At 43.2% G+C, this 24,319-nt stretch overlaps 1 protein-coding gene across 5 annotated transcripts; it reads left to right on the forward strand.

The window, feature by feature from the left end:
* The first annotated feature begins 327 nt into the window (after positions 1-327).
* Positions 328-24,296, forward strand: Qsm (Zona pelucida superfamily protein qsm). 5 transcript variants are annotated; one of them, XM_071697200.1, is made up of 9 exons: positions 13,206-13,482; positions 13,562-14,478; positions 17,357-17,458; positions 17,542-17,651; positions 17,805-17,980; positions 22,033-22,263; positions 22,729-22,876; positions 23,032-23,176; positions 23,287-24,296. In XM_071697200.1, coding segments are annotated over exons 2-9 (1,161 nt in total). In that variant the 5' UTR covers positions 13,206-13,482; positions 13,562-14,477; the 3' UTR covers positions 23,535-24,296. The 5 variants fall into 5 exon arrangements, with proteins under 5 accessions (XP_071553300.1, XP_071553302.1, XP_071553301.1 ...); XM_071697199.1 differs by lacking the exons at positions 13,206-13,482; positions 13,562-14,478 and adding an exon at positions 328-738; XM_071697201.1 differs by lacking the exons at positions 13,206-13,482; positions 13,562-14,478 and adding an exon at positions 12,701-12,971.
* The last annotated feature ends 23 nt before the right edge of the window (positions 24,297-24,319 follow it).

Raw genomic sequence — 24,319 nt, forward strand, 5'->3', positions numbered from 1 at the left:
AAAGAACAGTCATAAAATAAGAAAAATTTTAATGCAAGAATGTTATCACGATCACATCTTCACGCATTATATTTAGCAGGATTTATTCAAGGTTTCAACCTTGGGCATATCCGGCGGATTCACCAGCCTAGAATCAAATGAAAGAATCGATCTTTCGTAATTTGCGTCGGTCAGTTTTGTCGTTTAATCAAAACTGCGTAAAATCGTGTTTTATTGCGACGTTTGATCCACTTCTACGCCACTGGTCAATGCTGCAGTCTGGGTCTGCTGGCTGGCAGTGCTGGCGGTTCAAACTCTCCCGAGTCTCCCGCCAGTCTCTGAGTCTCTTGTTCCGTCAGTGTCTCTCGCGTGTTCGCACGGGGAACATCGCTCGCGCGTCTTCGCCAAGGCCCATTCCGGCGAGTCCTCGGGCTTTCCCATTAACGACGAGGATATTCGCGGACGGTGAGAGGAGAATTCGGCTCCTCGCGCCCGGGCCGAGCCGCGTCGTCCCCGCCCGGCTAAATGAGAGTCCCTCGCGGATAGTACGAAAACACTCGGTCCTCTTCTCTCCCATTCCTTTCCTCTTCCGCGTCCGTCCCTCCTCTCTTCAACCCTTTGTTTACCTGCCCGACGCAGATCGCGAGTGCACGATTCGCGGACGCGTTTCGTAATTACCCCGGAGAATGGACATGGCCGACCGTTTCTGGAGACTGGCCCTGTGCTGGATATGCATCGTCGGGCTCGCAGGCGCCAACGGTGAGCGATACGCTTAGATTCAATCGCGATGGAACGTGGTCTCCGCGACCACCGTTTTATTTATTTAAAATAATAAACACGTAGGAGAAAGTATACGAGGGAAATGTACGCGCGTCGAAGAAATCTCAAACGTGTACCGCGCGAGTACAGGCGTACCGCGTTGTCTGCGTTCGATTATAGCGTTCAACAGTAATCAGTGACGAGGAGGAAACATGACAGTCGCAAATGAAAGTGACGTTCCTTTGTTTCGAAGCTGATTACGCTGCCGATCGGCGGCCGACGCGGCATAACAAATAAGTGGCGTGACGCGTCGCACAGAATGCATCGTAAAGTTTCGAAGCACCTGACGCACGCGCGTCTCTTTAAGTAGGATGTCCTAGATCGCGATGCCTACGAGGTATCACGAGAGAGATCATAGCATAGCCAGTCAAGGTTGCGACGTTCCCTCATGCGTCGTGCGACGCGCTCGTTATGACTGACTTTAGGCTCGTTACTGTTGACGTTGGTAGACGTTTTCTTTCCTACTCGCTTCACGGTCCGGCTATTTATGAAAATGGCAGTGTCCGACCGCAGATAGAACAAACCGACAATGAACACGCACGCACGGCGCGACGTCGGGATCGTTTTGCGACTCGCAAGAGTCGCAAGGAGTTCTTCGCTTCTTCCCTCGACACGAGTCTCACGTGTTTCGAGCTTCAAAAATCGTCTCAGGCACACCTACCGATGAGTTTATACGTTTTCAGATCACGTTCAGCGGTCGCGAATTCTCCTCGCGTACGTCACGCGATATTACGAGGCGTACCGAGTATCCTTCATCAAGGAGATTCTCTCGGAAGTGAAATTCGCTCGCGAGCTGGGCAAACAATGCGCGCGCTCGCATCATCCTCGACGCAACGCGCAATTAAAAAGTACCCGCAATCAGGGAACGAAACTAGTAATTAGTAATCGCGCGACACTTGCAATTAGGGCAAGGCAGAGGATAAAAGGCTAATTATCCGTTAAGGGCCGCTCGGCTTGGACAAACGAGAGGGGACAGAGCGACGGTGCATTCGAAATTAACTGACTGGGATTACTCAAATTGAAGTTAATCATACTGAAGTTAATTATACATTTTGTTCATCGGTGGAAGTGACCGATTTGCGAGTTCCAATCGTGCCTTGGGAATCGAGGCTGCTCCAATTGTTCCTCCCGAGTCTCTCTCCCTTCGTGTTGACGTGCAATTAATTAACCCTAATAGCAGCTAGATACGTCGAATGAATTGTATGGTTTCGCAAATGTGAAATTAGTGCGATTGCGGGATTGTGTAAGAGAGAAACACGTGTGCGGAAAATAATTACTCTCTGGCAGTCGCGCGCGCGGAAATTCGTCGTGTGTGAGTAACCAGACGTTGATGAATCACGCCATGACTCCATCGTGATCTTCTATACCTTACCGTGTCTATATTTGTATTGGAAAATTGCGCGAACCATTATGTAAATTAGAGCGATCGCTAAAAGAGAGTTCCCGGTATAAAAATAACACGTAAGCAACACGTAAGCAACTCCGCAACGATTACATCACGCTACGCTTCTTTTTTTGTAATACTTGAAAGTCAGTTCGCTTAGCGATTAAAATATAAAAATAACTATATCAGCTATATCAGCAATAATTAATTAATTTTATATAGATCTTTAATGGGGATCTCTTTTTGTGCTGTTTCATGATGTTTAGGAGAAAATTTATTATTTCCTATTATTTATATATTCGCTTGCGTTGTAGCTTTTCTTCGTCAGTAGATAGATCGCAATCGACTTCCTTCCTGTATCATTACTCCATCGCGGGGTTACGTCGAATTCTCATCGCCAGTCGGCGAAATTGATTATCTAGACTCGTATAATGGGCATAATTGAGCTGACTTACGACTACGGGGAAGGCAAACGCGGGAGAGGAGAAATAGGATTCTGCGATAATCGCGAAAAGAAAGGGAAGGTGAGCAAGGAAATGCAATTTTCTGTGTTTTGTGATTGCGCGTGTGTTTCCCACCTGCCCTTCGTTCTCTCCTAGAATCCGCGGAACGATCTTAACTGACTATCGTCCCGGAATTAATGGGAGATCCGTGAACAATGTGAGCTAGCTCCCGCACTAACGTGTGTCCGTAACGGGAAAGACACAGAGCCAAGATTAAATGTTTTGCTAATACGCGTCAAATATTGGTAAAACTTTCGAAATATATCTACAGAATTATCTATATTATTTATACATATATATTTAAATTATATGTATAGAAAAGGCTTAACTGTGTGAGGCAAAAACAATTCCTTACGACCGAAGATAATTTATGAAAATGAAATAATGCTAATTAATATATTTCTTTATTAATGATATATTGGCATTACCAACAGAAGACTCCTCTGTGTTATTTATTATTAAAGGATTGCAGAAGAGATACAATATTTATCGTGGATTTCGATCTAAGGAAACCTTGCCTTTGTGTAGAAGTGCAATTAGTTTTTCAGTAAAGATAGGATTTGACGCAAAATGATGGACAATAAATTACGCTTCCCTTTTAAGTTAATAAAATTCTTCATATGAAGAAACACTTCTATCGCTTTTCCGAGCAGGGTGCTGAGGCGCATCAGTCCGTTCTTGTAGCGAATGCGTGCGAGTGGGAGAATCATGAGGAAAGAGAAGGTGAAATTTGATCTAAGTAGCTCACCGTTGTTACGCCTTGCGCTCTATTCTCTTATTTTACCGCCATTATGGTTATTAACATCATACTTAATTGCTAGACGGCAAATGCGAATTGCAAGGTATTCCGTTCCGTTCGCGGACGGAGTCTCTTCTTATTGGTTTTCACGTGTGGCCGCGGGCGTGTAACATCGACGGATCGACGATAGATAAGAAAAATCGACAATTGGCGAAGAGAATGGAGTCATGCAGAAAATTGGCGCGCGCTCTGTTAAAATGAAATGTCAGGCCGCACTCGCTCGTGTTCAAGGATAATGAGATTTCTCGCGGTTTTAAAACTGTTCGCTTCCTGGCCGGTTTTTTTTTGTACGGCCGTTCTTTACGGAATTTTTCCCATGTGCGGCTCATGAAGGTCGATTTATTCATTATACCGCATGGAAACCGCACGGAGTTTTACGAGAAAGCGAAAACGCTCACACCGAGCGGAAAAGGGATAGGGCAAAACAGTTCCACCGACTCATTCGTGCTCTCCATAATCGCGCTCAAACACGTGGTCAGGAATGAGGAATAATACGAGAGGCGAGGATCAGAGCCAGTTGCGTACCCAGGAAGTTGTAAGCCCACCGTTGAAATATAGAGACCCGTTCGAAGCGACCCGTTTGAACGTTAAATGAAAAGATCGACTCGAAGAAAACAGGAAGTTTGCACTTTATAACATATGTATCACCGTTATAAATTCTATTTTACGAATGATATAAAAATACATAGCTTGAAAAACGATTTCTTTATTAGAGAGAAAAAGATCTGTCGATTAAATCAACAAGTTCGCTTGTCTGAATTACTTTGGATTGCGGGAAAAGCAATAGCATGGCTTCTCTGTTTGTCTGAATTGCTCTGGATTGTGGGAAAAGGCACGATAATTAATATAAATTTGAACATAGCTGTCTATTTTGTTAAAATATTCTATATCTATAGGAAAAAAGTTGGGTAATCTTCGGTCAAGTATTTTTCACTTAAATAATGACTATTATATGCTAAATAACTAATTATATGCCGGTTCTTTTTCTAACGTATCTCTGGAAAATATAAAAGAACATTTAAGAAGAATATAGTAAAAATAGGGACACACGTTATTCTCATATTGCAAAATATGTCGCTAATTGTTTTCATCCTTGAAAACATCAGTATGAAAAGAGATGTAGGATGACGCTGTAATGTTACAGCACTGTGAGAGATGAGGATGTGGGGTATGGGGAATGCACAGGGCCCTGGAATGGGAAACAGAAGTGGGAGTGAGAGTGGGAGTGAGGAATCGGTTGGGAGAGGCCATAGGAAAACCGGTTGCCAATCTGCACGGACGCGTTGGACAGAGCGCTGGGGAGATCATCGAAAAAAGGCCAAAAAGGCCGAGCTCCGGTTTCCAGTAAAGCGATCAGACTTTTCCTGACTCGCGAATCTTTGGATCGGTTCGCGTTTACCGACGAAGTCGGGCAGAAGAGATCAAAAGCTTTTCAGACTTTTTTTTAAATCTAAATCGCATATGTAACAAAATAAAAAAAGAATTAATTAATGCAAACAGAAAGTTGCAATGATAGAATAGATAAAGAAAGACGTCATCTTTTTAATTAATACCATATATTATTTATATATCTAATACTATCATATTAAGGCATCATTAAATAATTATCTTGTTTAAAAAAACTTTATAATGACGATTTATATGCTCTAACAATGAGTTACAATGCGGATAAGCAACAGGAAATTAATAAAATAAATGTCTTAAGAGATAAACGTGAGGCGATTGTTCGCGAAAGGGATGCACGAGCGTGACTTGATCTATTAAAATGTCATTAATCAAGTAAAGAAATCAAAGTCTCGAGATGGCTATCTCGAGATCGATTGCCGCACTGATGTACCAGATAATCGATGTTGCACTGTCGTGCGTATTTGACGTAACGGCAACACTTTTTTTCCGTCAGTCCATCCAGACGTGCTCTATCGGCAGCGATCTTTTTCCTTCGCCGACTAGACAGCACCTCCCGTACTCGGTTTCTTCGGCATTTAACGTATTTCCTTCTCAGCACCTCTCGTCACACCTTTCAACGTCCTCTCACTCGGTGACCCTAGTTTCATGAGCTATTCCAAGACGGACAAATATTTCCTGCGTAATTATTTATACGTGAAAGATAACCGCGCGCGTTCTGCCGCAGGCACGTTCAGATACCAAAAAGGAAGTGATCGAAGGTCAATGTGGCATATTGAATGCGCCTGAAGCGAAATGGCAACGACAGTAAACGTTCAATTTCTCGTAACTCACAAATTAAATGACGTCTTGAACAGTTATCTCGACGTGGCACGAGGAAAAGAACGTGGATGGATAGTGAACCCTGACACGTCATTTTTGCGATAGCTTTATGAATGGCGACCCAACCCATCGAGAGAGACGAACCGTTCGTCACGCGTTTAATGACACATCTTAACATATTCCAAGCCATAAATATACGATATCTTTTCGCGATTATTTTTTATTCTTCAGGTTGCAATGTAGGAACGTTCCCTTTCCGATTGGTACTTTAACGCGTTCGCCGTTAGCTATATAATGGATTTTTATCTATTAAAATTAAATGGAACGTAAAAGCACTTACTATTTTAAATCTTTATGATTTTAATTAAATGTTCTTAATCTAAATTTCAATTATATAAATTTTATAACTCTCATGCATTTAAATTACCACATTTAATATATAATAATTATTCTTCCTATACTAACTTATTGATAGATATGTCAGTTGGATATTTATAAAACTGCGGAAATATTATATATTTTTTGGGGTCATCACCGAATTATATATTACCTGGGGGAATATCGTATTTTTACGTCGATACCTTTTGTGAGCATGACCTCTTCTCTCAGGAGTTCTTATGTTTGTACTTTGTACTTCACGTGTGTATGTGTGTGGGGGGCCCAGCCAAATATGGCGGATACCGGTTGGACCACTTGAGTGCACGCGTGTCACCCGGTACATGCGTAGTGTTACGGATTCGTGTGCACGCATCGTGTGTATTGTGTGTGTGTGTGTGTGTGTGTGTGTGTCTGTGGAGATACCATCAGACAAGAGCGCGCAAGGGGACAAATTCTCTGCTTTATGTTAACGGAAACACTTTTGCGATCCTCGGCAATAACTAACGTGATCTTTTATATATATATTGCTCCTTTCCATTTAAATAATTTAAATAACGTACGCATTACATACGTTAAATTTTTTCTGTGGATTTATCAGAGACTGATTAATTCCGTTACACACTAATTAAATTAATATAGAGCTGTCTTAAAAATTCTTGAGATTTCACGGTGAGCCTAGGAGAAGCGGTGCTTAAGCGCATTGAAGCGGTACACGATCAATTCGTCATACATTTTTGTTTTAATTTATAAATGATTTAAAAATAAATCTTCTATTCCACACACATTGTTGGAATTATCAAAGAAAGTACATCTCTCAGAGAATCCGAACAGGGTGGCTTGATCGTGAAATCTCCAGAAGAAGTAGAATTCTAAAGACTCAGCCTCTCTCGACGAGATTACAATTAATAACGGTAATGAAGCAATTTTTTTCATTAGCATTAACAACGTGACCTCAATGTATCTAGTTGCTACCAGGAAACGTATGGCAAAATATTGCGAAAACATTTCCTGGTAGCAACTGGAGACCGGAGGATACGTGTCGGTAGGACCGAAAAACTTCGATTTTACAGTGTTCCGCATCCGCGGAGCATCAATCGCGATGTAACGAATGATGCGCGGAACGAAATTGTTTGCTCACCGAACTTGCGTCATTTATCACGAAGTGTTATCCTGCTACTTTCCTCGGTACCGGTTTGCTCCTCCTCGGCAAAAGAACTAATTCGTATAAATCGCTGTTTTCCTTACGCCCTGTGCTCTCTTTCTCACTGTCAGGAGCGTTCATTTTCATGATTGATAATGATCCGGCGAGCAGCGAGCCACAGGTTACACGCGAACTTCGTCATTAGACACGTGTATAATCAACTAATCATTAATCACACGTGACCGTTCTTTTTTCTTTGCCGGATGCCAGGCAAACGATCTTCCAAATCCGCTGCTCACTCTTGTTTTATTAATAAAGACACATCGTAACATAGAGACCTGAATTAAAAATACGTTTGAATGAAAAATTCCTGATTGCAATTTTCGATTAATCAATGGATTAGTTAATGGAAGATCAGTCTCTTTCATATCCAGTATCCAAATTATATTAATTTGATTACTTTAACGTTAATATTCATACGTTAACAAAAGCGGCGAAAGAAGATGCACTAAGCGCTATGACGACTATGTTTGGAATATATTTTAAACGGAGACCGACGACCCGATTGCGTGTTTTCATTTCGCAGAAGCACGCTGCACGATACGTTGAGCAAGTGCACTTAGCTACGTATTTGCGTCCATTTTCAATGTAACTGTACTGATAAAGTTGTGGATTAATCGAAAATTAATGTTAATGAAGACAAATAATTGTGCGGCGCTAAAGAAGCGGGAGGTAGACCTCGTGAAATGCGAAATAATCTTAACGAAGTAGAAGTAAAAGTAGAAACATGAGTGCGCAATGCGAAGTGAACGCTTACACTCAAGGCCGCCCGATCGCGCAGCGCTTTATTCGCGATCGTTCGCGAAAAATGATCGGTGTTACTTAATCGGAGAGAAAATTGCAAGATGACACAACCAGAGTACGCAGCCGATTTAACAATTTAAGTAATAGCGGGAAGACAATGTCGATCGTTTTATAACACGGTGAATCTGTTTTCCATGAGAGGCTATCGGCATGCCTATTAATTATCGAGCGGCGGATAAAAGCGAGAATGTGTGTCCGGCGCGGACGGTGTATCGTCATAGTCTGTCATTTCAGTTTATTACCTATAATTACTCCTATCGCTCGTCATTTACACCTGCTCCGATACCGCAGCCACTACACGTATTTACAGACTATGGCTGTGCTACTGCGTCTCGTGATCCTCTTTCCCATCCCTGACGTATTCGTCGTAATTGCAATATTTTTTTATACCTTTTCTCATGATTCACACTCCATAATTATCCCTACGTCGTTATTTCATCAGGCGCCGCGGCCCCCGTATACGTTTTACCCACATTCTATTTCGAATAATGAATGTAACGATCGTATACCAGTCAATTAGGCGAGCCTAATAAAAATGACCGTAAAATGTTGGTAAAGTTTTATTTTATTGCAGTGAATCATTCTTTTTAACGGCACTCTGCTTCGTATTCAGAAACATTTCAGTAGTTCAGTAGTTGAGAAACGCGAACGGTATATTGCACAGAATAGCATTAGATAAGGTATCTTGGTGTGGTGCGTTGTCATTAGAGAGGAAGGTAACGAGGACTGCTCGCGGATTTTTTTACTAGATGCTTTATCTGTTATATTTTATACATGTCTAATGCATCTACGTAGCATCCACGTTATACCGCGGTGCTCCAACTTGCTGAGCACCTACGCGGGAAAGAGGGACTCGAGGAAACAATTAAATCCTGTGATCAGATAGCGCTGCGAGTATCCTCTGGAAAATGTATTCCGTGCTCGGGCTGCGTCTAGCACCAGTCCGGATAACAAAGCGGTCTACCGGAAGTCAGATAAACTCCGGGGACTTGATTCGATATCTTAGAGATGACAGCCGTGCGCGCGCGTAGTAGCATCCGAGATAACAAAGGATCCTATCCCTCTGCGAGATCTTATCTCATCCAGTCGGTTTACTCTCGGAGAGTAAATCGATTTTAAGTGATCGATTATCGGGCGATATTTGTCAGCGTAATGCCGACAGTCATTCTAAAGTAGAAAACGAGAATTGATTGTGATCGTAGTTGTTGTTATAGAGCTACATTGGTCGAATCATTTAACATTAAAAAGAAATAAATAGAAAAAACTAATCATGTAATCCGAGAATCTATAATCAAAGCTCATATTTATGGCTTATAAAAGATAAATACGTTTATTGACTCCCCTCAGGGTTGCAGGGCGTTTTGTATAGGGACGTTCCCAACCCTTTATTCAATTCTCATCCAATACTACCCTTCTCCTCTCACTTAACCCTTTGGACCAACGCGTTGCAACGGCTTAACGTCTCTTTCCGAAAGACGGAGCCCAGTTTGCTCCGCACAAGAGCCTATCTTGCACGGAGGGCGCAGCTTTCGGAAAAAACTTTTCATGTTTACATGGCTCTAGTGGACTCGAACCTGATGGTTCCTCAGATTACGAGTCTGGCGCTCTACCACTAGACCACACTGCCGCCCTTATTTATGGCTTATAATCATATAAATTATTTTGTTGTGCAATACAAGTACATCTTGTAATATGTGATTTAATAAAATTGGCTGTAACGATAATTAATTGATGATTTTTGCGCCATGGAATATCCGTGAATGAAATGAAAGAAATTTCACGGGAGAAAAATTTACAAAAATTTCGCTACGATTCGCGGATAGTGCGTCTGCGGAATGCAGATCTGAAAAGTGCACAATGGACTATAAATAACGACACGTGCGAGCGTTTTATGCACTGCCGAGCCATAAAATTGTTTAAATAATTGTGCGGCTATGCTCCGTGGGACGCCGACTTAATCGTCGTCAGGATTACCGAAAACGTACGTATAACGGTAATTCTCGGTAGCGCGCATAATTTGTATACCGCGTGACGTTATAAATAATTCATTACATTTTCGCAGCATCCCTCACCGACACGCTCTGGGAGATAGGAGAGGCTCCAACAAGAAGCAGAATATTAAACACGTTCCAACTGTTACCTTAATTTAACTTAATGTGCCACGCTTGTCAAAAGGCATCTAATTTCCGTAAAAAAATATTTTATTATCTAGATGTACGTATCGTGGATAGAACGGAAGATATTTTTTCACAGCTGTGATTTAAATATTAAAAAATCATAAAGATAGTACAGAAAAATAGTTTGGTAAAACTGGTAAAATTAGTCATCGAGGAAATGTCAATCGTTTATCGTTTCCAAGCAATTTTAAGGATTGAGGCTTCTTAGAGATTTCTCTCTGATTCGTCCTGCGTGTGACTCGTCCGTCTTCTCTAACCGTTCAGGGTCTCCGAGAGAGTCTCCGTACGTGATGGACGATCGATCGTTTCCGCGCTAGCGATTACTCGCGACGGCGACATACGGTAGCGCCGATATTAACGACGCAGCGAGAGAAACATCGAATTCCGAAGGCGACCGTCGCTTTTAAAGGGAATCTCTCTCCTGCGCGCGATTTGTAGTCATTCGGTCGATGCTCGCGACGCTCGGTTTGCCGTGAATATCGGATTGTATTACTGTCACTGGACGCGCCTCGCTCATCTCACGCGATTCTCCTTACCTTTCGCGTGTGGCGTATCCAGCTTAAAAATAAAAATCATAACACACGCGATATAACTTGTAGATTTTACACGATCGGCAGAGTTGGTATCTTTCTTTGGAAGATTGCAAAAGGGAATTGTTCGGATGACGCTCAGATTTTGATGTAAAAGTAGAACAAGTATAAAAATCAGTCAAATAAAATATAAATAATGCGGTACGCGCATACTTTTTAGTTAAAAAATTATATAATTGATTGAGAGAAAATCGGGATCGCGTAAATTAGACGCCGGAGCAACAAATGTCTAATGCCAAAATAAACTTTATTGCATTAAAATCTAATGATAATGATTAAATTAATATTTAAATTAATTAGTCGGAACTTATTACATTATCATATTTATAGAGATCTATCTCATAATTATCGTTTACAGAAAATTTTGCCTTGCAAACTACTGCAACTGCATCAAGTCATCAGACCGTGCCAATCCGATTGCAACCGAAACATCGTTCCCCCGGTGGGCATAATAGCCCAGTCGGATCCAGGAAGTCGGCAGAGAAAGTACCGAGGAAGGCACTAACTAGATATCCATCGACATACGTGCCTCATCCTTCGCGTGCTCTAATCCCCGACGATCTGTACCCGGTCGTAACCGGTCCCTCTGCCGTCCGACGATTCCGTCGTTTCCTCGAGTTTCGATCGACAGAATTGTGGGCCGCTAATGATCACTGATGATCAGTGATTTACCGAGCTGGCGGCCCTTGTAATCGGCGTGCGCGTACTGCCGCGGCGGGCAAAAGCAACCGGAATGGAATCACCGTTACCGCGTGTATTCGCCATAGCTCGCCTGCGCTCCTCTTTTATCACCCGACGTTACTTGCATTGCTTTGATTAAGAACTTTCTGATCCTGTTATGCAGCGCCCTTTCTCGCCTCCCCCCGTTACGCGTCCACTCGCATGATCCGATCATGATACCCCGCGAATGATAACGCAAGTGATTCGTGCGTTATCCGACTTCCTTGTCGACGAAGACGTCTCGATCATTAAAATTATAAACAGCAATTAAATTTCGTCACATAGTAATTAATATACGATTTGCAATGGATCGGGGTGATCTGCGAATTTTGTTGATCGCTGCTAGCTTCGTACATCAGTAGAATCAACGAAGAGTCTTTCCAAAAGAAAAGAGGAGAAAACAGTACTTCCGCACTCTGTTTATACGAATCACAATTAAAGTTAATAAGATGGGATATATAAAAATAGGAAATGAGATATCTAAGCGATTACATGTGATTTTTGTGCTTCTTAAGCAAGACTGTAGAGAAGAGACTAAATATAAGCGGCGTAATAGCGGCTGAAAATTATACCGTTTAACGCGAAGCGTAATTACACGACGAAGAGGCGTATCATTTAACGATTCGTATAGTCTTTATGCTTTTTCGAAACCTATGTAGCCTAGCTGCAGATATAACGGGAGTAAATAAAAATAAGCCAAGGGAAAATAAAAAATGAGGCACTCATTCTTGCAAAAAGATTTATGTACATTCACGGAAATTAAATGGCAGGTTAATGTCACTCACCGATCCGGTATTACAGCGAAACGGAGTGATAATCGTACTTAGTATATTCGTAATCTTCACGTGCGCGCTATATACATTTCCCTTATTACGGAGATCATATTTTCTACTCGTTATTGCATGCGTATCTTATATTTGCACGACGCGATTGCTTTTTGTAGTGCCACCGATCCGGTTCGCGCCGATGACGATCCGTTTAATTTACAATAGATAATGCTAATAGATAACGTTAATACGATGTGTCACATCCGTGTAAGAGTTTCCTTGTGTCACGTCATCGTGTCGCTTTGCTCGCAATGCGCGAAAAACCGGCAGCGCGCAATCGCTATCCATTTCTTTTTTCCTTCCGATCATTCGGTACTGTTATCCACGCCAGCCAGCACGCATACGCGATAACTCCCCGCGAATATTAATTGATTACTGTAATGTAAGACCGTCGCATTTACCGTTGTTCGGTTTGTTCGCTTTCGTACGAGAAAAATTGAAGGATCGTGTTTCATTTTTATACGTAGCTAGTTACAACAAGAGATACCTGCCTCGCGAAAGAGAAGAAGGGACTGTCTGTCTTTTTGCCGTGAATATTTGTGTTCCAGGACCAACCGATTTGACGTTAGTGCTTGTGTTATTTGAAGCTTAATCGCTTCCGACAACAACAAAGTGTTCAAGCGTAATAAGCAGGCAGCGCGTTGATTTTTACCTCGCCGCGGAAAGCGGAAAAGATGTTATTGCACGCAGGACCGCCGATTCCTGCACGTTCGATCTTCGCGGGAGCCCGAACGCAGCCGCGCAGAAGCGTAATTATTCATCTCGGGGTCTCATCTTAACACTTCGCAGTAATGGCTACAAATTATTGTAATTCCGACGATCGTAAATTGGCGCAATTTACTTCGCTTCTTCTCGGTAGCGCAACGAGGTAGCCGCTCTTGCGAATTCCGCGCTATACGAAACAAAATAAAATGTCGTGCTAGCGGAGATTGGCACTGTTATCAGCAGATGAAACCGGTCATTGGGCAGCCGATTGCTGGTTTTATAGTAATATTGAATTTTACCACTACGGGAATATGAATGGAAAATGGGAATCGGACGAGCCGAGGAAAAAGGGAAGAACCTTAAGTACTTGGTACGTTTCTTAGAATCAAGTCGTTATCATTTTTACCTTGGGAACGGCATGAGACTAAAAATAACTCGTTGTTTTACAGCATGATGGACTCGTTACTCTTGAGAGGATTTAGGCGCGTTAACGGGAATACAAAAACGAAAGTAAAGTGGCGGTGCGGTAAGCTCGTCGGGCAAAAACCGCGTTGAAGATAATGGAAACGAGCATAAAAGAGTGGGTCGCGTGAACCGGGTTACGAGGAATCGGTGGAAAATTTATTTTGGTCATGCGAATTAAATGAGTCCGACTTACGAGCGAACGTACGAAAAGCGGGAGCCCACGCGTTGAAGGCATACGAAGAAGAAGAGGAGGTCGAAGGTCGCGAATCCTCCTCATCAGTCGGGAGGTCATTATCGGTTATCTTGCGGAAATCTTAATCTTGCAAGCTGAAGGAGGCGCGTCGAAGTGCGCGAAAGACGACGGGGGGTGGCCGGTAGTACGGCAAGCGCGTTGTAAAAGGGGAAGGAGGAAGAGAAGCACGGGGAAAGAAGAAGAAGCGGAACTCTCTCAGGATCGACGAGAGGACCGGAGGTAGTATGTAGTACCTTCTCGAGTTTAATGGTAGAAGAAGAGCGCAGGAAGAAATAAGAAGCGTCGAATAATAAAGAAGGATAAAAGGGGCGCGAACGGCGACGTGGAAGAAAACGAAGGAAGAAGGTCAGGTTCACGGACCTCGGGCTAAGATCGAGGGATTAACGAGTGCACCACATTTGAAGCTGATAATTATGCCCGATAGTACGTGAGCGCGGCGTCGCGAATAATCTCGGGCGGAGTAAATGTGAAGTAAATTCGCGATCGGGACGGGCAGAGCGGCAGAAAATAATACGCGAAGGAACTCTGGTCTACCCTGATATATTTTGATCGATTCAAGGCTAGCGTCATCAACGCAAGTTAGTTTCAGCCTCGGTTTAATTAATCCGTCATCTCCGAAGATTGTACGAAGATGCAGAGTAAATTAAAGTACGTTCCTTTCTTGAGTTCTCGAAAATTTCTTATATCAAGGAAAGAAGAGATAGAGTAATGTCGCTATAAAATTTTTATAACGCTGAGGCTTTCTTGCTCGAAGATTTTTTTGCGCATCAATTGTTTCCAATCTAGTAGCCCGATTTATAGCTTTCTGACAGAACAATGCAGACGCGGAAGCGTAATATTGGATCGCCGCTTTCGAAGACGGTGACCACGCAAAGGAAAAACCACGTTGCCGCGGCAAGCTCAGGAAGAAGGGAAGAACAGTGGGTGAAGGAAGATAAAGAAGAAGAGGAAGAAGTCGAAGAGTGGTAACTCAGCGGGGAGCGACGGTCGGGGAAGGGAAGCTAAGGTCACGGACCTCCTTCTCCCCGAGATCGGCAGAAGATCAGCCGCGACTCGCGCCTTCGCTACCTTCGCGAGAACGCTTAAACTTGCTAATGGAAAAGACCGCCGTAGCTTCGTAGGGATGTTTAAAAGCGACACGCTGCGCAGTCACGTAATTTACGCGTTAACTGCGCGCGCGGGACGGTCTGACTGACAGACGTTGCATAAAGTCCGCTCAGATAAGCGTCTGGGTGACGATCGGAGGAGAGTCATTAGCGGAGGGGGATGAATATTCGCGACACGTTTTGTGTCAAAGGTGACGGCCTCCGCTGAAAAAAAAAAATGAAAGTGGCTCTTTCCGCCGTGAATACCGAGAAAAATGCGACGTCCGTCGTCGCGTCACGCCGCTGGCCGTCGACACCGAGTGAGCGAATATGCTGATGACAACAAGTTGGCGCATATTAAGCGGACAGAACAATTTCAACGAGTCGAGGAGAGAGGAAGTACCTTTCGAGACCGTCCTCGCGCGGTGACCATCCTCGTGCGTGACGCGACTGCATCGCATGGATAAAGATGAGAAAACGCTCGAGATTCGAGATAATCTCTCCTGCGTTCCGAGAAGGCCCGGCCGGGGAGAGACGTATGGTCCCATTAAAACGACGTAAAATCACCCCGGGTGATTTCCGCAGCCTTATCGTCGGTGTCATTTCGGCCCGTCGTCCGCTCGTCTCCGTCTCCGTCGTCGGCAACGACGCGACACGCAGGCTCGCAGACTCGAGGACTTGATCAACGCCTGTCAGATAGTACCTGCTAATCCTCCGGAGTGCTGCAATCCGGGCGCAGCGAGCGCGGCAGACTCCCGACCGGCTGCCGGCTGAACATCAATTTGTCTGCCGGAGGAAATAAAAGAAAGCACCAGTCTCTCCGTGCACTTCCTGATGCGCACGCTCGCCTACAATGTATATTAAACATTCTACCGGTCGTTCAGCGTCTGTCAGCCGACGTGACGCTTGTTTATCTTTGCTTCTCGCGAGCGAGATGACTTCTGCAGACCGCGCGGAACATGCGTGAAGGCCTCCTCTCTTTCTCTCTGGATTCTGGTATCGCCTCGAGCGATCAAATGAGCTGCTAAACCACGTAAAAATTCAGCTCGAGGCATCTTATTTCTCATTGAATCATCTCGGCTACTAGTTGCATTATTTATCCTCCCATTATCGTGATATTAGACCCGCATTGTGTTCCGTGAAACGGAAAGTAACTAAGCTACATGTGTGAAGGATCAGTAAAAAAGTTAGAGAGAAAAAAATAGAAAATAAATTTATAATTTAATTGGCTTGTTTCGAGCAAGTCGATGCCTATACTTGAAACGTCTAGCAGAAAATTAATGATACCAGCGACGTCCGCAGAGCGTTATTAAAACGTCACAGTCCCTGATTGTTCACTCTGTCATTCATTATCGGGAATCGCGACATGACGGAGGGCTTGGCCGGTGGTTGCCGGACTGCCTATTCCGGGATGCAGCCGAGGATCGGATACATTGCGTGAAACTGCTTAGGTCCTCACCTCAGTCACCTTGTCGTGGGGGAAACGTTCGCCACGTTCCCTAACAGTTGCGCGCACGTGACGATGATACCTCACCGTGAATTATTGCCCGATGCGCGCCGGGCTCGCTGCGAAGCGCGTGCGTTAAGTGCGGGGAAAATATTGCTACCTCGCGTATCTTCCGAGATTAATGTTGAATTATACCCGCGACGATATCCCCGGGATTGTTCCCGCGTCGCTTCCTGCTTTGACGCTCACGAAGACACAATCTTCGACGACGTTACAGGTCGTTCGAGAGTATTCCAGTGGCATTTTTGTTAAGAAAGAATTCTTTCCTGAATTGGTGAAAGAGCTTGCACATATGAGAAAGATGCAATGCACTTGAATTACTTCGTAAAAATTATGTAAACTTTCTATTTTATATCTCTCGTAACTCTCGTTGAACTTGTCTCAGGATTGGGACGCGTTCCTCTCGATACGTGGCTTGACGTCATCCGCGGTAACGGTGAAAGTATCTATCATGGTATTCCGCGAATAAACAGGGTCTAACCCAGTGGGATATGCATCATCACACATTTCCCGAGCGCATCGCTGCGCTCTTTGCTTTTCAAGGTCGAGACGTTTACGACTTTATGGGGCAATTATCGTGGTATACAGCAACTTAGTTTGCGGATATGGCTAACTTCTCATTCTTCCATAAAGCAAAATCGTAAATTGTCTTGAAAATTCCTCTCTCTTATCCAGATATATATTTTAAGTATCGATTCAAGCGATGATTAATATTGATTACACATAAAGATCGTAAGATACAAGAAGTAGCGAAAAACTTTTAAATGTTATAAAGGAAGACTAATTCAATATCGTATTTATATTTTAGAAACGTTCTATATAATTTTTCCTATTCTTTCACTTTAAGCTTCTTTGAAAATAAATATTTTAAATCACTCATATTTTGCAAAAGTGTTTCCATGTTTCTTATAAAATAGTCATGTTTATGTTTCAGTGCAAAGCAAAGTAAGATGTACCAAGCAATTGATGGAAGTGGATATAGTGAGGAGTAGTCCGCAGGCGAAGATATATCTCCAGCAATTCAAGCATTTTCCGGGTGAATATATTCAAACATTTTTTACGTTTGGCACTTAGGAGTAAATCAAATTATGACTCACATCGAAATTTCTACTTTTGCAGACGAGGCTTGTAAGCCGCAGTTTCACGATGGCGTAGCCACGTTTAAATTATCGCTGCTGGAACAGGACATGTTACGGTGCGGCATTACAAGAGTCGTCAACAAAGTCACGGTAAATCATAATTTTATTTAACAAAATTCCAACTTAATTCTCAACTGTTGCGTTAACGTACATTCCGCCTTAAAAGGTCGCGCGGAAACCTCTGCATTTACATAATACGAGATATAACGTTTTGTATCGGGATTATGAATTTTGATGACGCAGGGTCAGAAGATGTACTATCATCGGGTAATAGTGGAGGAACCTGCGGATTCCAGCAAACACACGTTCACGGTGAAATGCGTAATCACCGAAGTTGTCGTGGAGCCTGAAATCACCGTCGCGGCCAATCACACGGCGGTACGGCGGAGCGTTCTTCCGGCGGGCTTTCAGGAACCTGAGTAAGTCATCAATCACTCGACATTAAGGCGTTTGATATTACGACACCAAGTATCCGGCATTCGTCATGACGCGGACGCAATCGTATTCGCTTTTGTTGTGTTTGTTGCGATAAATATGCGTAATTCATCGTGGCACAAGTAATAACGCGCAATAAAGCCGCGGAGATAGTGAGTGGGTAACGTAAATAGAAGAAATCGCAAGGAGGCGCATCCTGCTAATGAGCGTGATATTTATCAAATCTATTAGATTGACTTAGCCGTCCCGGGAGATTCTCGGACCTCAAGCTTTTCATTTCTCGCAAGTCATCCGACAGTGTTAATCGCGTCGTACCTGCCGCGATAGACAAGACTCTCTCACACTTCCTTCGTACGAAATGATCCCTCGGCATGGGCAAACGAGTGGGTTTAATTACCCGGAAGTCGCGCCTCTCGCCGCGCGAGTGTGAGAGAAAAAACTTCTCTCCGTACGGAAGCCTGACCTACCATTTTGGCGAACGTGACAATCGCATCCTGTCGAGTCAACGAGCATAGCTCCATCGTCGTGCAAAAAGCGGCATCTCTTATTGGCCAGCCGCGATTTATTACAGATAGCTCGAGAAGCAAGAAAATTCATTCACGTTAGATTGCTTAAGCATCCTTTTCTTTCCGATCGATTTTTTTTACTACTAGAGATAACTATGTTTGCTAAATGCAAAGCGAGAATATAATTTGCTAAGTGATACACGCCTTCTTCCGTTCGTCTCCGAGACAGGAAAGTCTCGGGGAGAATTTTATATCGGCGTTTCATATCTCGACGACGATATGTAATAAATAATTTTAAAATCACTGAGTATAATGAAGTGCAATTACGTCGTATTCTACGCCACCCAAATGGATGAATATAAGCGTTATCGTTTCCCGCGTCTTCTAGATAAGCGTAGATCTCGTTTACGCCGTTAGCTTCGCAGAACGGGTATTAACCAGCGAGAATATCGTATCTTATTAAATTTGCAATCAGGCGATCTTCTGGGGCATGTTGAAATGTTTTTTTTTTTCGTTCTTTAATTGGTCAAGTCGGCGACTTACCGGCGAAAAAGTAAAACTGGTCGCCGATTTGCATGCCTACGGAACAAGACGATGCAAAGCAGGCGCGGCGGTGGGGCTGCTTTATCGGCGAGGACGGTGAAATTGTGTGGAAAATTCGATGATTACAAAACGATTGACCGGCCGATCCACATTCGAGCGAATATATGTTTCCACTTGACCTGAATATGCGTGCAGAAGCTAGCTAGACCACTACAGGAGTCATCATCATCGAGAGTTCGTAATTTGTAAACGAGTCGAGATGCTGCCGTCTGATTTATTTGCACAACGGTCGAACGCGCGTTACAGCTGCTGGAAAACCAGTATAATATATTTCAATCCGTGAGACCTAATCAGCATTCCCGCTTTTTCCCTCTTCACCTCGAAAATCGCTTGACGGGTCACTCACATCCAACATCCAACTCGCGCGGAGCTGTTTCCAGCCGGTCTAACGTTTACTCGGGGAAACGTGCGGTTCGACGCGAGTACGCAGAAATAGGCGAGGAATAGCCGGACGATTGAGATACAGGGAAAATTGCATCGAGCACGGCAAAAGAGACGTTGCGATTTATGGCTTCGTACAGGAAGATGGAAGACATAGAGAAGATGGAAGGAATAAACGTTGATTATGGAAATGAGCTTCCGCGACGTGATTAAATAACAAATTCTTCCTTCAGCCTCAGATTCAAGTGAATTCTAGAATTACCATTTGAGTAGATGCCAAGGAATTTGAAGCTGAATGCTAAAGAGACGCAACGCGCAAGTGTGACGGCCTCTCGCGAAATCTTTCTCCGAAGGGGAGACCGACATCAAGTACTTATTAAGTTCGCCGAGGAATTTAATAGCGGGACATCCTGTGTATAGTTGAGACACGCGGTGACATTACGAGAGTCGATTTTATGGTGCGACGAACGGCGGAACAGCCGAGTCCATTGCGCAACGGTTCCTTTACAGATGGTAGAAAAGCCACGGCGCGATTTTAGCATGTTGGACGAAGCGTCGAAGAGAGAAGAGAGGCCTGTCGGAAGGATCCCTTGCCTTCTCCCGAACGAAAGTCGCTTCGCCGGTCGACATTCTTCAAGTACCCTCCGGGGACGTGCTCTCAAGAAAACACAGCGAGGAATTTTTATCGCGACTGCCGGCCGCCGAGGCAGTAATTTATTGGCGTTAATCGAACGTACACTTCGACGGATCGGATCTCGCGCGAATTCCGTAAATCGCCGCATCGTCCGCTACCAGGAAGCCGCGGTCGAAATCTTTATTGTTGAATTATCAAGGGATGACATCGCTGCAACTATCCCGGGTTCGAGTCACGCGACGTAAAATCTTCCCATTAACTATCCCTGCTTGTCGACAGAGCTGCATGACTTCTGCATTGTACATGCCTATTTGCTCCGGGATGAATTCCGGAGTTATTAGTTTATGATGGATAATTATTCGGTTAGTTTTGTTCTCCTTCGAAGAAAATCTGAGCCACGAACAGAGTTAAATACAGAAAATTCTAAGGATTCCTCCAGTTAACGATGGCTCGGACAAATTGAATTTCTCCCCGAGCATGCCTGATACATTGCGTGTCTCCTTCAATAGAAAATAAGTCGCGTAATTAAATAGTTTTTACTCAACATTATATCGCGTATACGAAAGGTCGTCACGCGTCAGAAAACGATGTAACAAAGCGCGCTCTGTGTCCGAGATAATGAAAAAGGAGAACGACGCGACGGTTCAGAACGAGGAGGGAATCATGTAAAATAACACGAGTCACAGTCATAATAATGACTAATGATTCCCAATGTACCAGTCCCGATACTTTGTTATTGAACTGCATTCCGTATACGCGCCTTTTATTTTAGAACTCGATCTGCCCGGTTCTACCTCGTTCCTCATTGCCGCGTACGGATTCCTAGCCACCTGGTAATTTCACGGTCTACCCATTCTGGCGAACATTCGTCTTCGTTATTTCGTCTGTCACCGTGATTTCGCTAGGACGACGATCCACGCCGCCCGGTAGCCCGTAATCCAATGCCATAACGTCGCGGAAGCGAGAGATGAGTCTGCACGAACTGGAGCACGCGTATACCGGCTCGGAATTGATTTACTTGGCCGGAAAATGCGACGAGCACGCACGGATGGTTCGCCTTTTGCGTTTTTTTTTCTCGATAAAATGGATCGTGCTCGGGGTCGCGCGCATAATCTTCCGCGATTTTGCATAAGACCGTAAAGTGGGTCGAATCTTCCTACGGAGATAACTGCGGCGCGGCGCGGCGCGGCGCGGCGCGGCGCGGCGCGGCACGGCGTCACAGGTCATCGCGATGGTGTGGCGTGTACAAACTGCCGCTGGCTTGGAATTGCATATTTGGATACGCAACATTGATTACCGTACCGGCCAGATGGTCGCCCTTATTATATGATTTCATTTTGGAAAGTAGGCGATTGCGACCTTGCGGTTTTCGGTTCTATCCATTTCTGTCGAGCAATTTATTGCGGATTTGATGTGTGGCAATCAGACGGATTTAAGTAGTTCGCAATAGTTAAACTTATACAATTTAAAGGCTTATTGCATGGTATATATTATACATATATTATACCTGTGATGCAAGATATGCCCATAGAAATTACAGAGAAGAAAAACTTACGAAAGTTCTTAGAGATAATATTTAAAGTCAACTTTCAAAAGCCTATTATAAATACTATTTTTAATTATTATATTCTTTTTCTAACTCTTACACTGTTAAGTATTAAAGGATGAAATTTAAACCAATATCTGAGTTAAGTAATATTTTGTTATTTTCAACTACCATGTGTGTCGAAATTTATTATTTTAATACAAAACTGTATTATTTTAACTAGTATTTGTTTTAGTTAAATTAATGACATATCGAGTAGGAGCAGTGGCGACTTATAGGTTAAAAATGACTGAATATAACTTGATATCACGAATTTAACAGATGTAGATAGATCAGATTTTAAAGAAATTTATTTACCTGCTTTAGAGTGATCGACATACGTGAGGAAATTTCGGGAGCGGCACCAGTTCCGATCCTCGGCGTCGGAGTAAGGCAGGGTGGAGCTTTGGTGACCGGCGAGCTCAACGTCAGTCCCGGTACGCCGTTGCAGATGGAAATATTTTTGGACAACGATTCAGCGCCGATCTACGGCCTGCTGGTGACTTACATGTTGGTCACCGACACCAAAACGCAGGAGGAAACGATTATTATTAACGGGTAATTGATCAACGTCGATGGCGTTGCGCACTTGATTGAAGAAACATTGTTTCGCACTACGGTTCCACTGTACGCGTTTCCGCGCGTTATGGTGCGCGTCAAATATAGTTACAGGGTTTTAACGCGCGGCAACGCGTGCATCGAAACCAGTTACATGCCACATTAGCCACATGTGCATAATTTGCGCACACACAGAAAAAAAGAATATTGTTGATTTGAAAGTATCTTTAGTTTCAACGTGGAAATCTTGAAATGAGATTATATTACGTTAAACGAAGAAAATTTGCTTGAAAAAAGTCATTTTATGTGATTCAACGAAGAAAAAAAGTTTAAATAAAAAGTTGACATTCTTATAAGAAGATTATAGATTGTTGTATAGATTATAGATTGCATGTATATACGAAATAATGAACGCGTTAATTTGAGTATACAAATTTTGATTTAACACTTCTTTTTTTTATGCAGGTGCTCCGTTGATCCTTACTTGTTCGAAAATTTCAACACCGTGGACGGCGACTTCCTGACGGCGAAATTCCGAGCCTTCAAGTTCCCGGAAAGCACCTACGTTCAGTTCCGCGGCACCGTTAACGTCTGCTTGGATAAGTGTCCAGGGGTATGGCCTTATTATTTCGTAGCACGATTATTAAATCAGCGACTTTTTAACTTCATTTACACAATCGTTATCCTTTTTTTCCGCTCTGTCGGACGCCGCTACCTCTCGTTCTTTCATCAAGTTTATTAAGATGCGTGCGTGCATGTTTATTTCAGATCGAATGCAGCAACGGGCAAATCGGTTTCGGCAGGAAAAGACGAGCCATTGAGATGTCAAGCACCGACAAGAATAAATTGTTCGAGGTAACCATGTCGACGTTCATCAAGGTCGATTCCGCGGATGACGTCACGATCGATCAAGGTATATATCTTCATCTCGCCAAGAGAATGAGCGTTTGAATAATTACCGTGTATTCATCATGTTTATGGCTCCTGTTACGGTGTGTATACATGTACTTCGTATGTTGTTAGTGCTTTCGGGATTCATCAGGAAAGGAAAGAACAGGACGCACACGAAGGAAAGGGCGGTGATCGCTGAAGAAATCAGGGAGCAGTCCGATCCGACGACAATTAAGACGCACGAAAGAGCGTTTCTCGCGGAAGAGATAAAGGAACAGTTTAAATACAAAGTCACCGAGGTGGTACTCAATGGTTCCTCGTGTAGTGCGCTGAGCTTGTCTCTCCTTTTGGTCCTTCTTTGCTTCTACAAACTGTTGTAGAAGATGAGATTCGTGTTTCCTGACAAAAAGATTGCTAACTGTAAATAAGACGCAGTCTGAGATATGTTAAAAACATGAAGGAAAAGTAAGAAGTATTGCTTCTGGGAATGATAGTTAACTTGCTCACTAATAATCGAGAGATTTCGATCGTCATAACAGCAGATCACTAATTATATAGCGGTGATCAGACAGTGTATAATCAAAATATGCCTTGAATGAAATTTGATTTAAAATAACGATATTTCAAAGTAGCGTAATTTCCTCAAGAGAAAACTTGTCTTCATTGTAAAATTACCGTCCATGTTAAAGTACTTTTATGCGTGATATTGAAAATACGTTTAACAAGAATCGAATGTTAGGCGACAAATTCGATAAAATTTAAATTATCGAATTTGGAATTCAAAGAAAGCTTAAATAATGGATTAACTATCTTGGCGCTAACATAATAAACAGTAACATATGTATATGATTTCTCCGCTCTGCGACCGCCGAATTTTCAATCGCAACGTTTCAGTTTTTAGTTTTATTATATCTTTTTTTAATTATATATCGTAAGTAACTGCCGTATCTCTTGATAGAATAACTGCCAAAAGAAAATTGGCCTTTGCGAGCGGAGAAAGACGAAGACCTAGTCGTGCGACGAGGTGTAATATTAAAATGCGACTTAATTATTTACTAAGTAATTATTAATTGCGTATTTGTAATCTCAGTTTAATTATTACGTTAAATAAATGTAAAATAAATAAATCGACAGCAGACGCGCGGCACAGTGATTATTTTTTAAG

This window comes from Temnothorax nylanderi, unplaced genomic scaffold, assembly GCF_030848795.1.
Source record: "Temnothorax nylanderi isolate EJ_2023f unplaced genomic scaffold, tnyl_v1.0 TNYL_tig0011_pilon, whole genome shotgun sequence".
NCBI lineage: Eukaryota > Metazoa > Arthropoda > Insecta > Hymenoptera > Formicidae > Temnothorax > Temnothorax nylanderi.

What these genes read in the sequence shown, in the direction of transcription:
- Qsm (XM_071697199.1), top strand. Translation starts at nt 666, where the DNA reads ATGGACATGGCCGACCGTTTCTGGAGACTGGCCCTGTGCTGGATATGC. An exon ending in GCAATTCAAGCATTTTCCGG is followed by an intron (nt 17,459 to 17,541) that starts GTGAATATATTC and finishes CTACTTTTGCAG; the next exon opens with ACGAGGCTTGTAAGCCGCAG. An exon ending in GCGGGCTTTCAGGAACCTGA is followed by an intron (nt 17,981 to 22,032) that starts GTAAGTCATCAA and finishes TACCTGCTTTAG; the next exon opens with AGTGATCGACATACGTGAGG.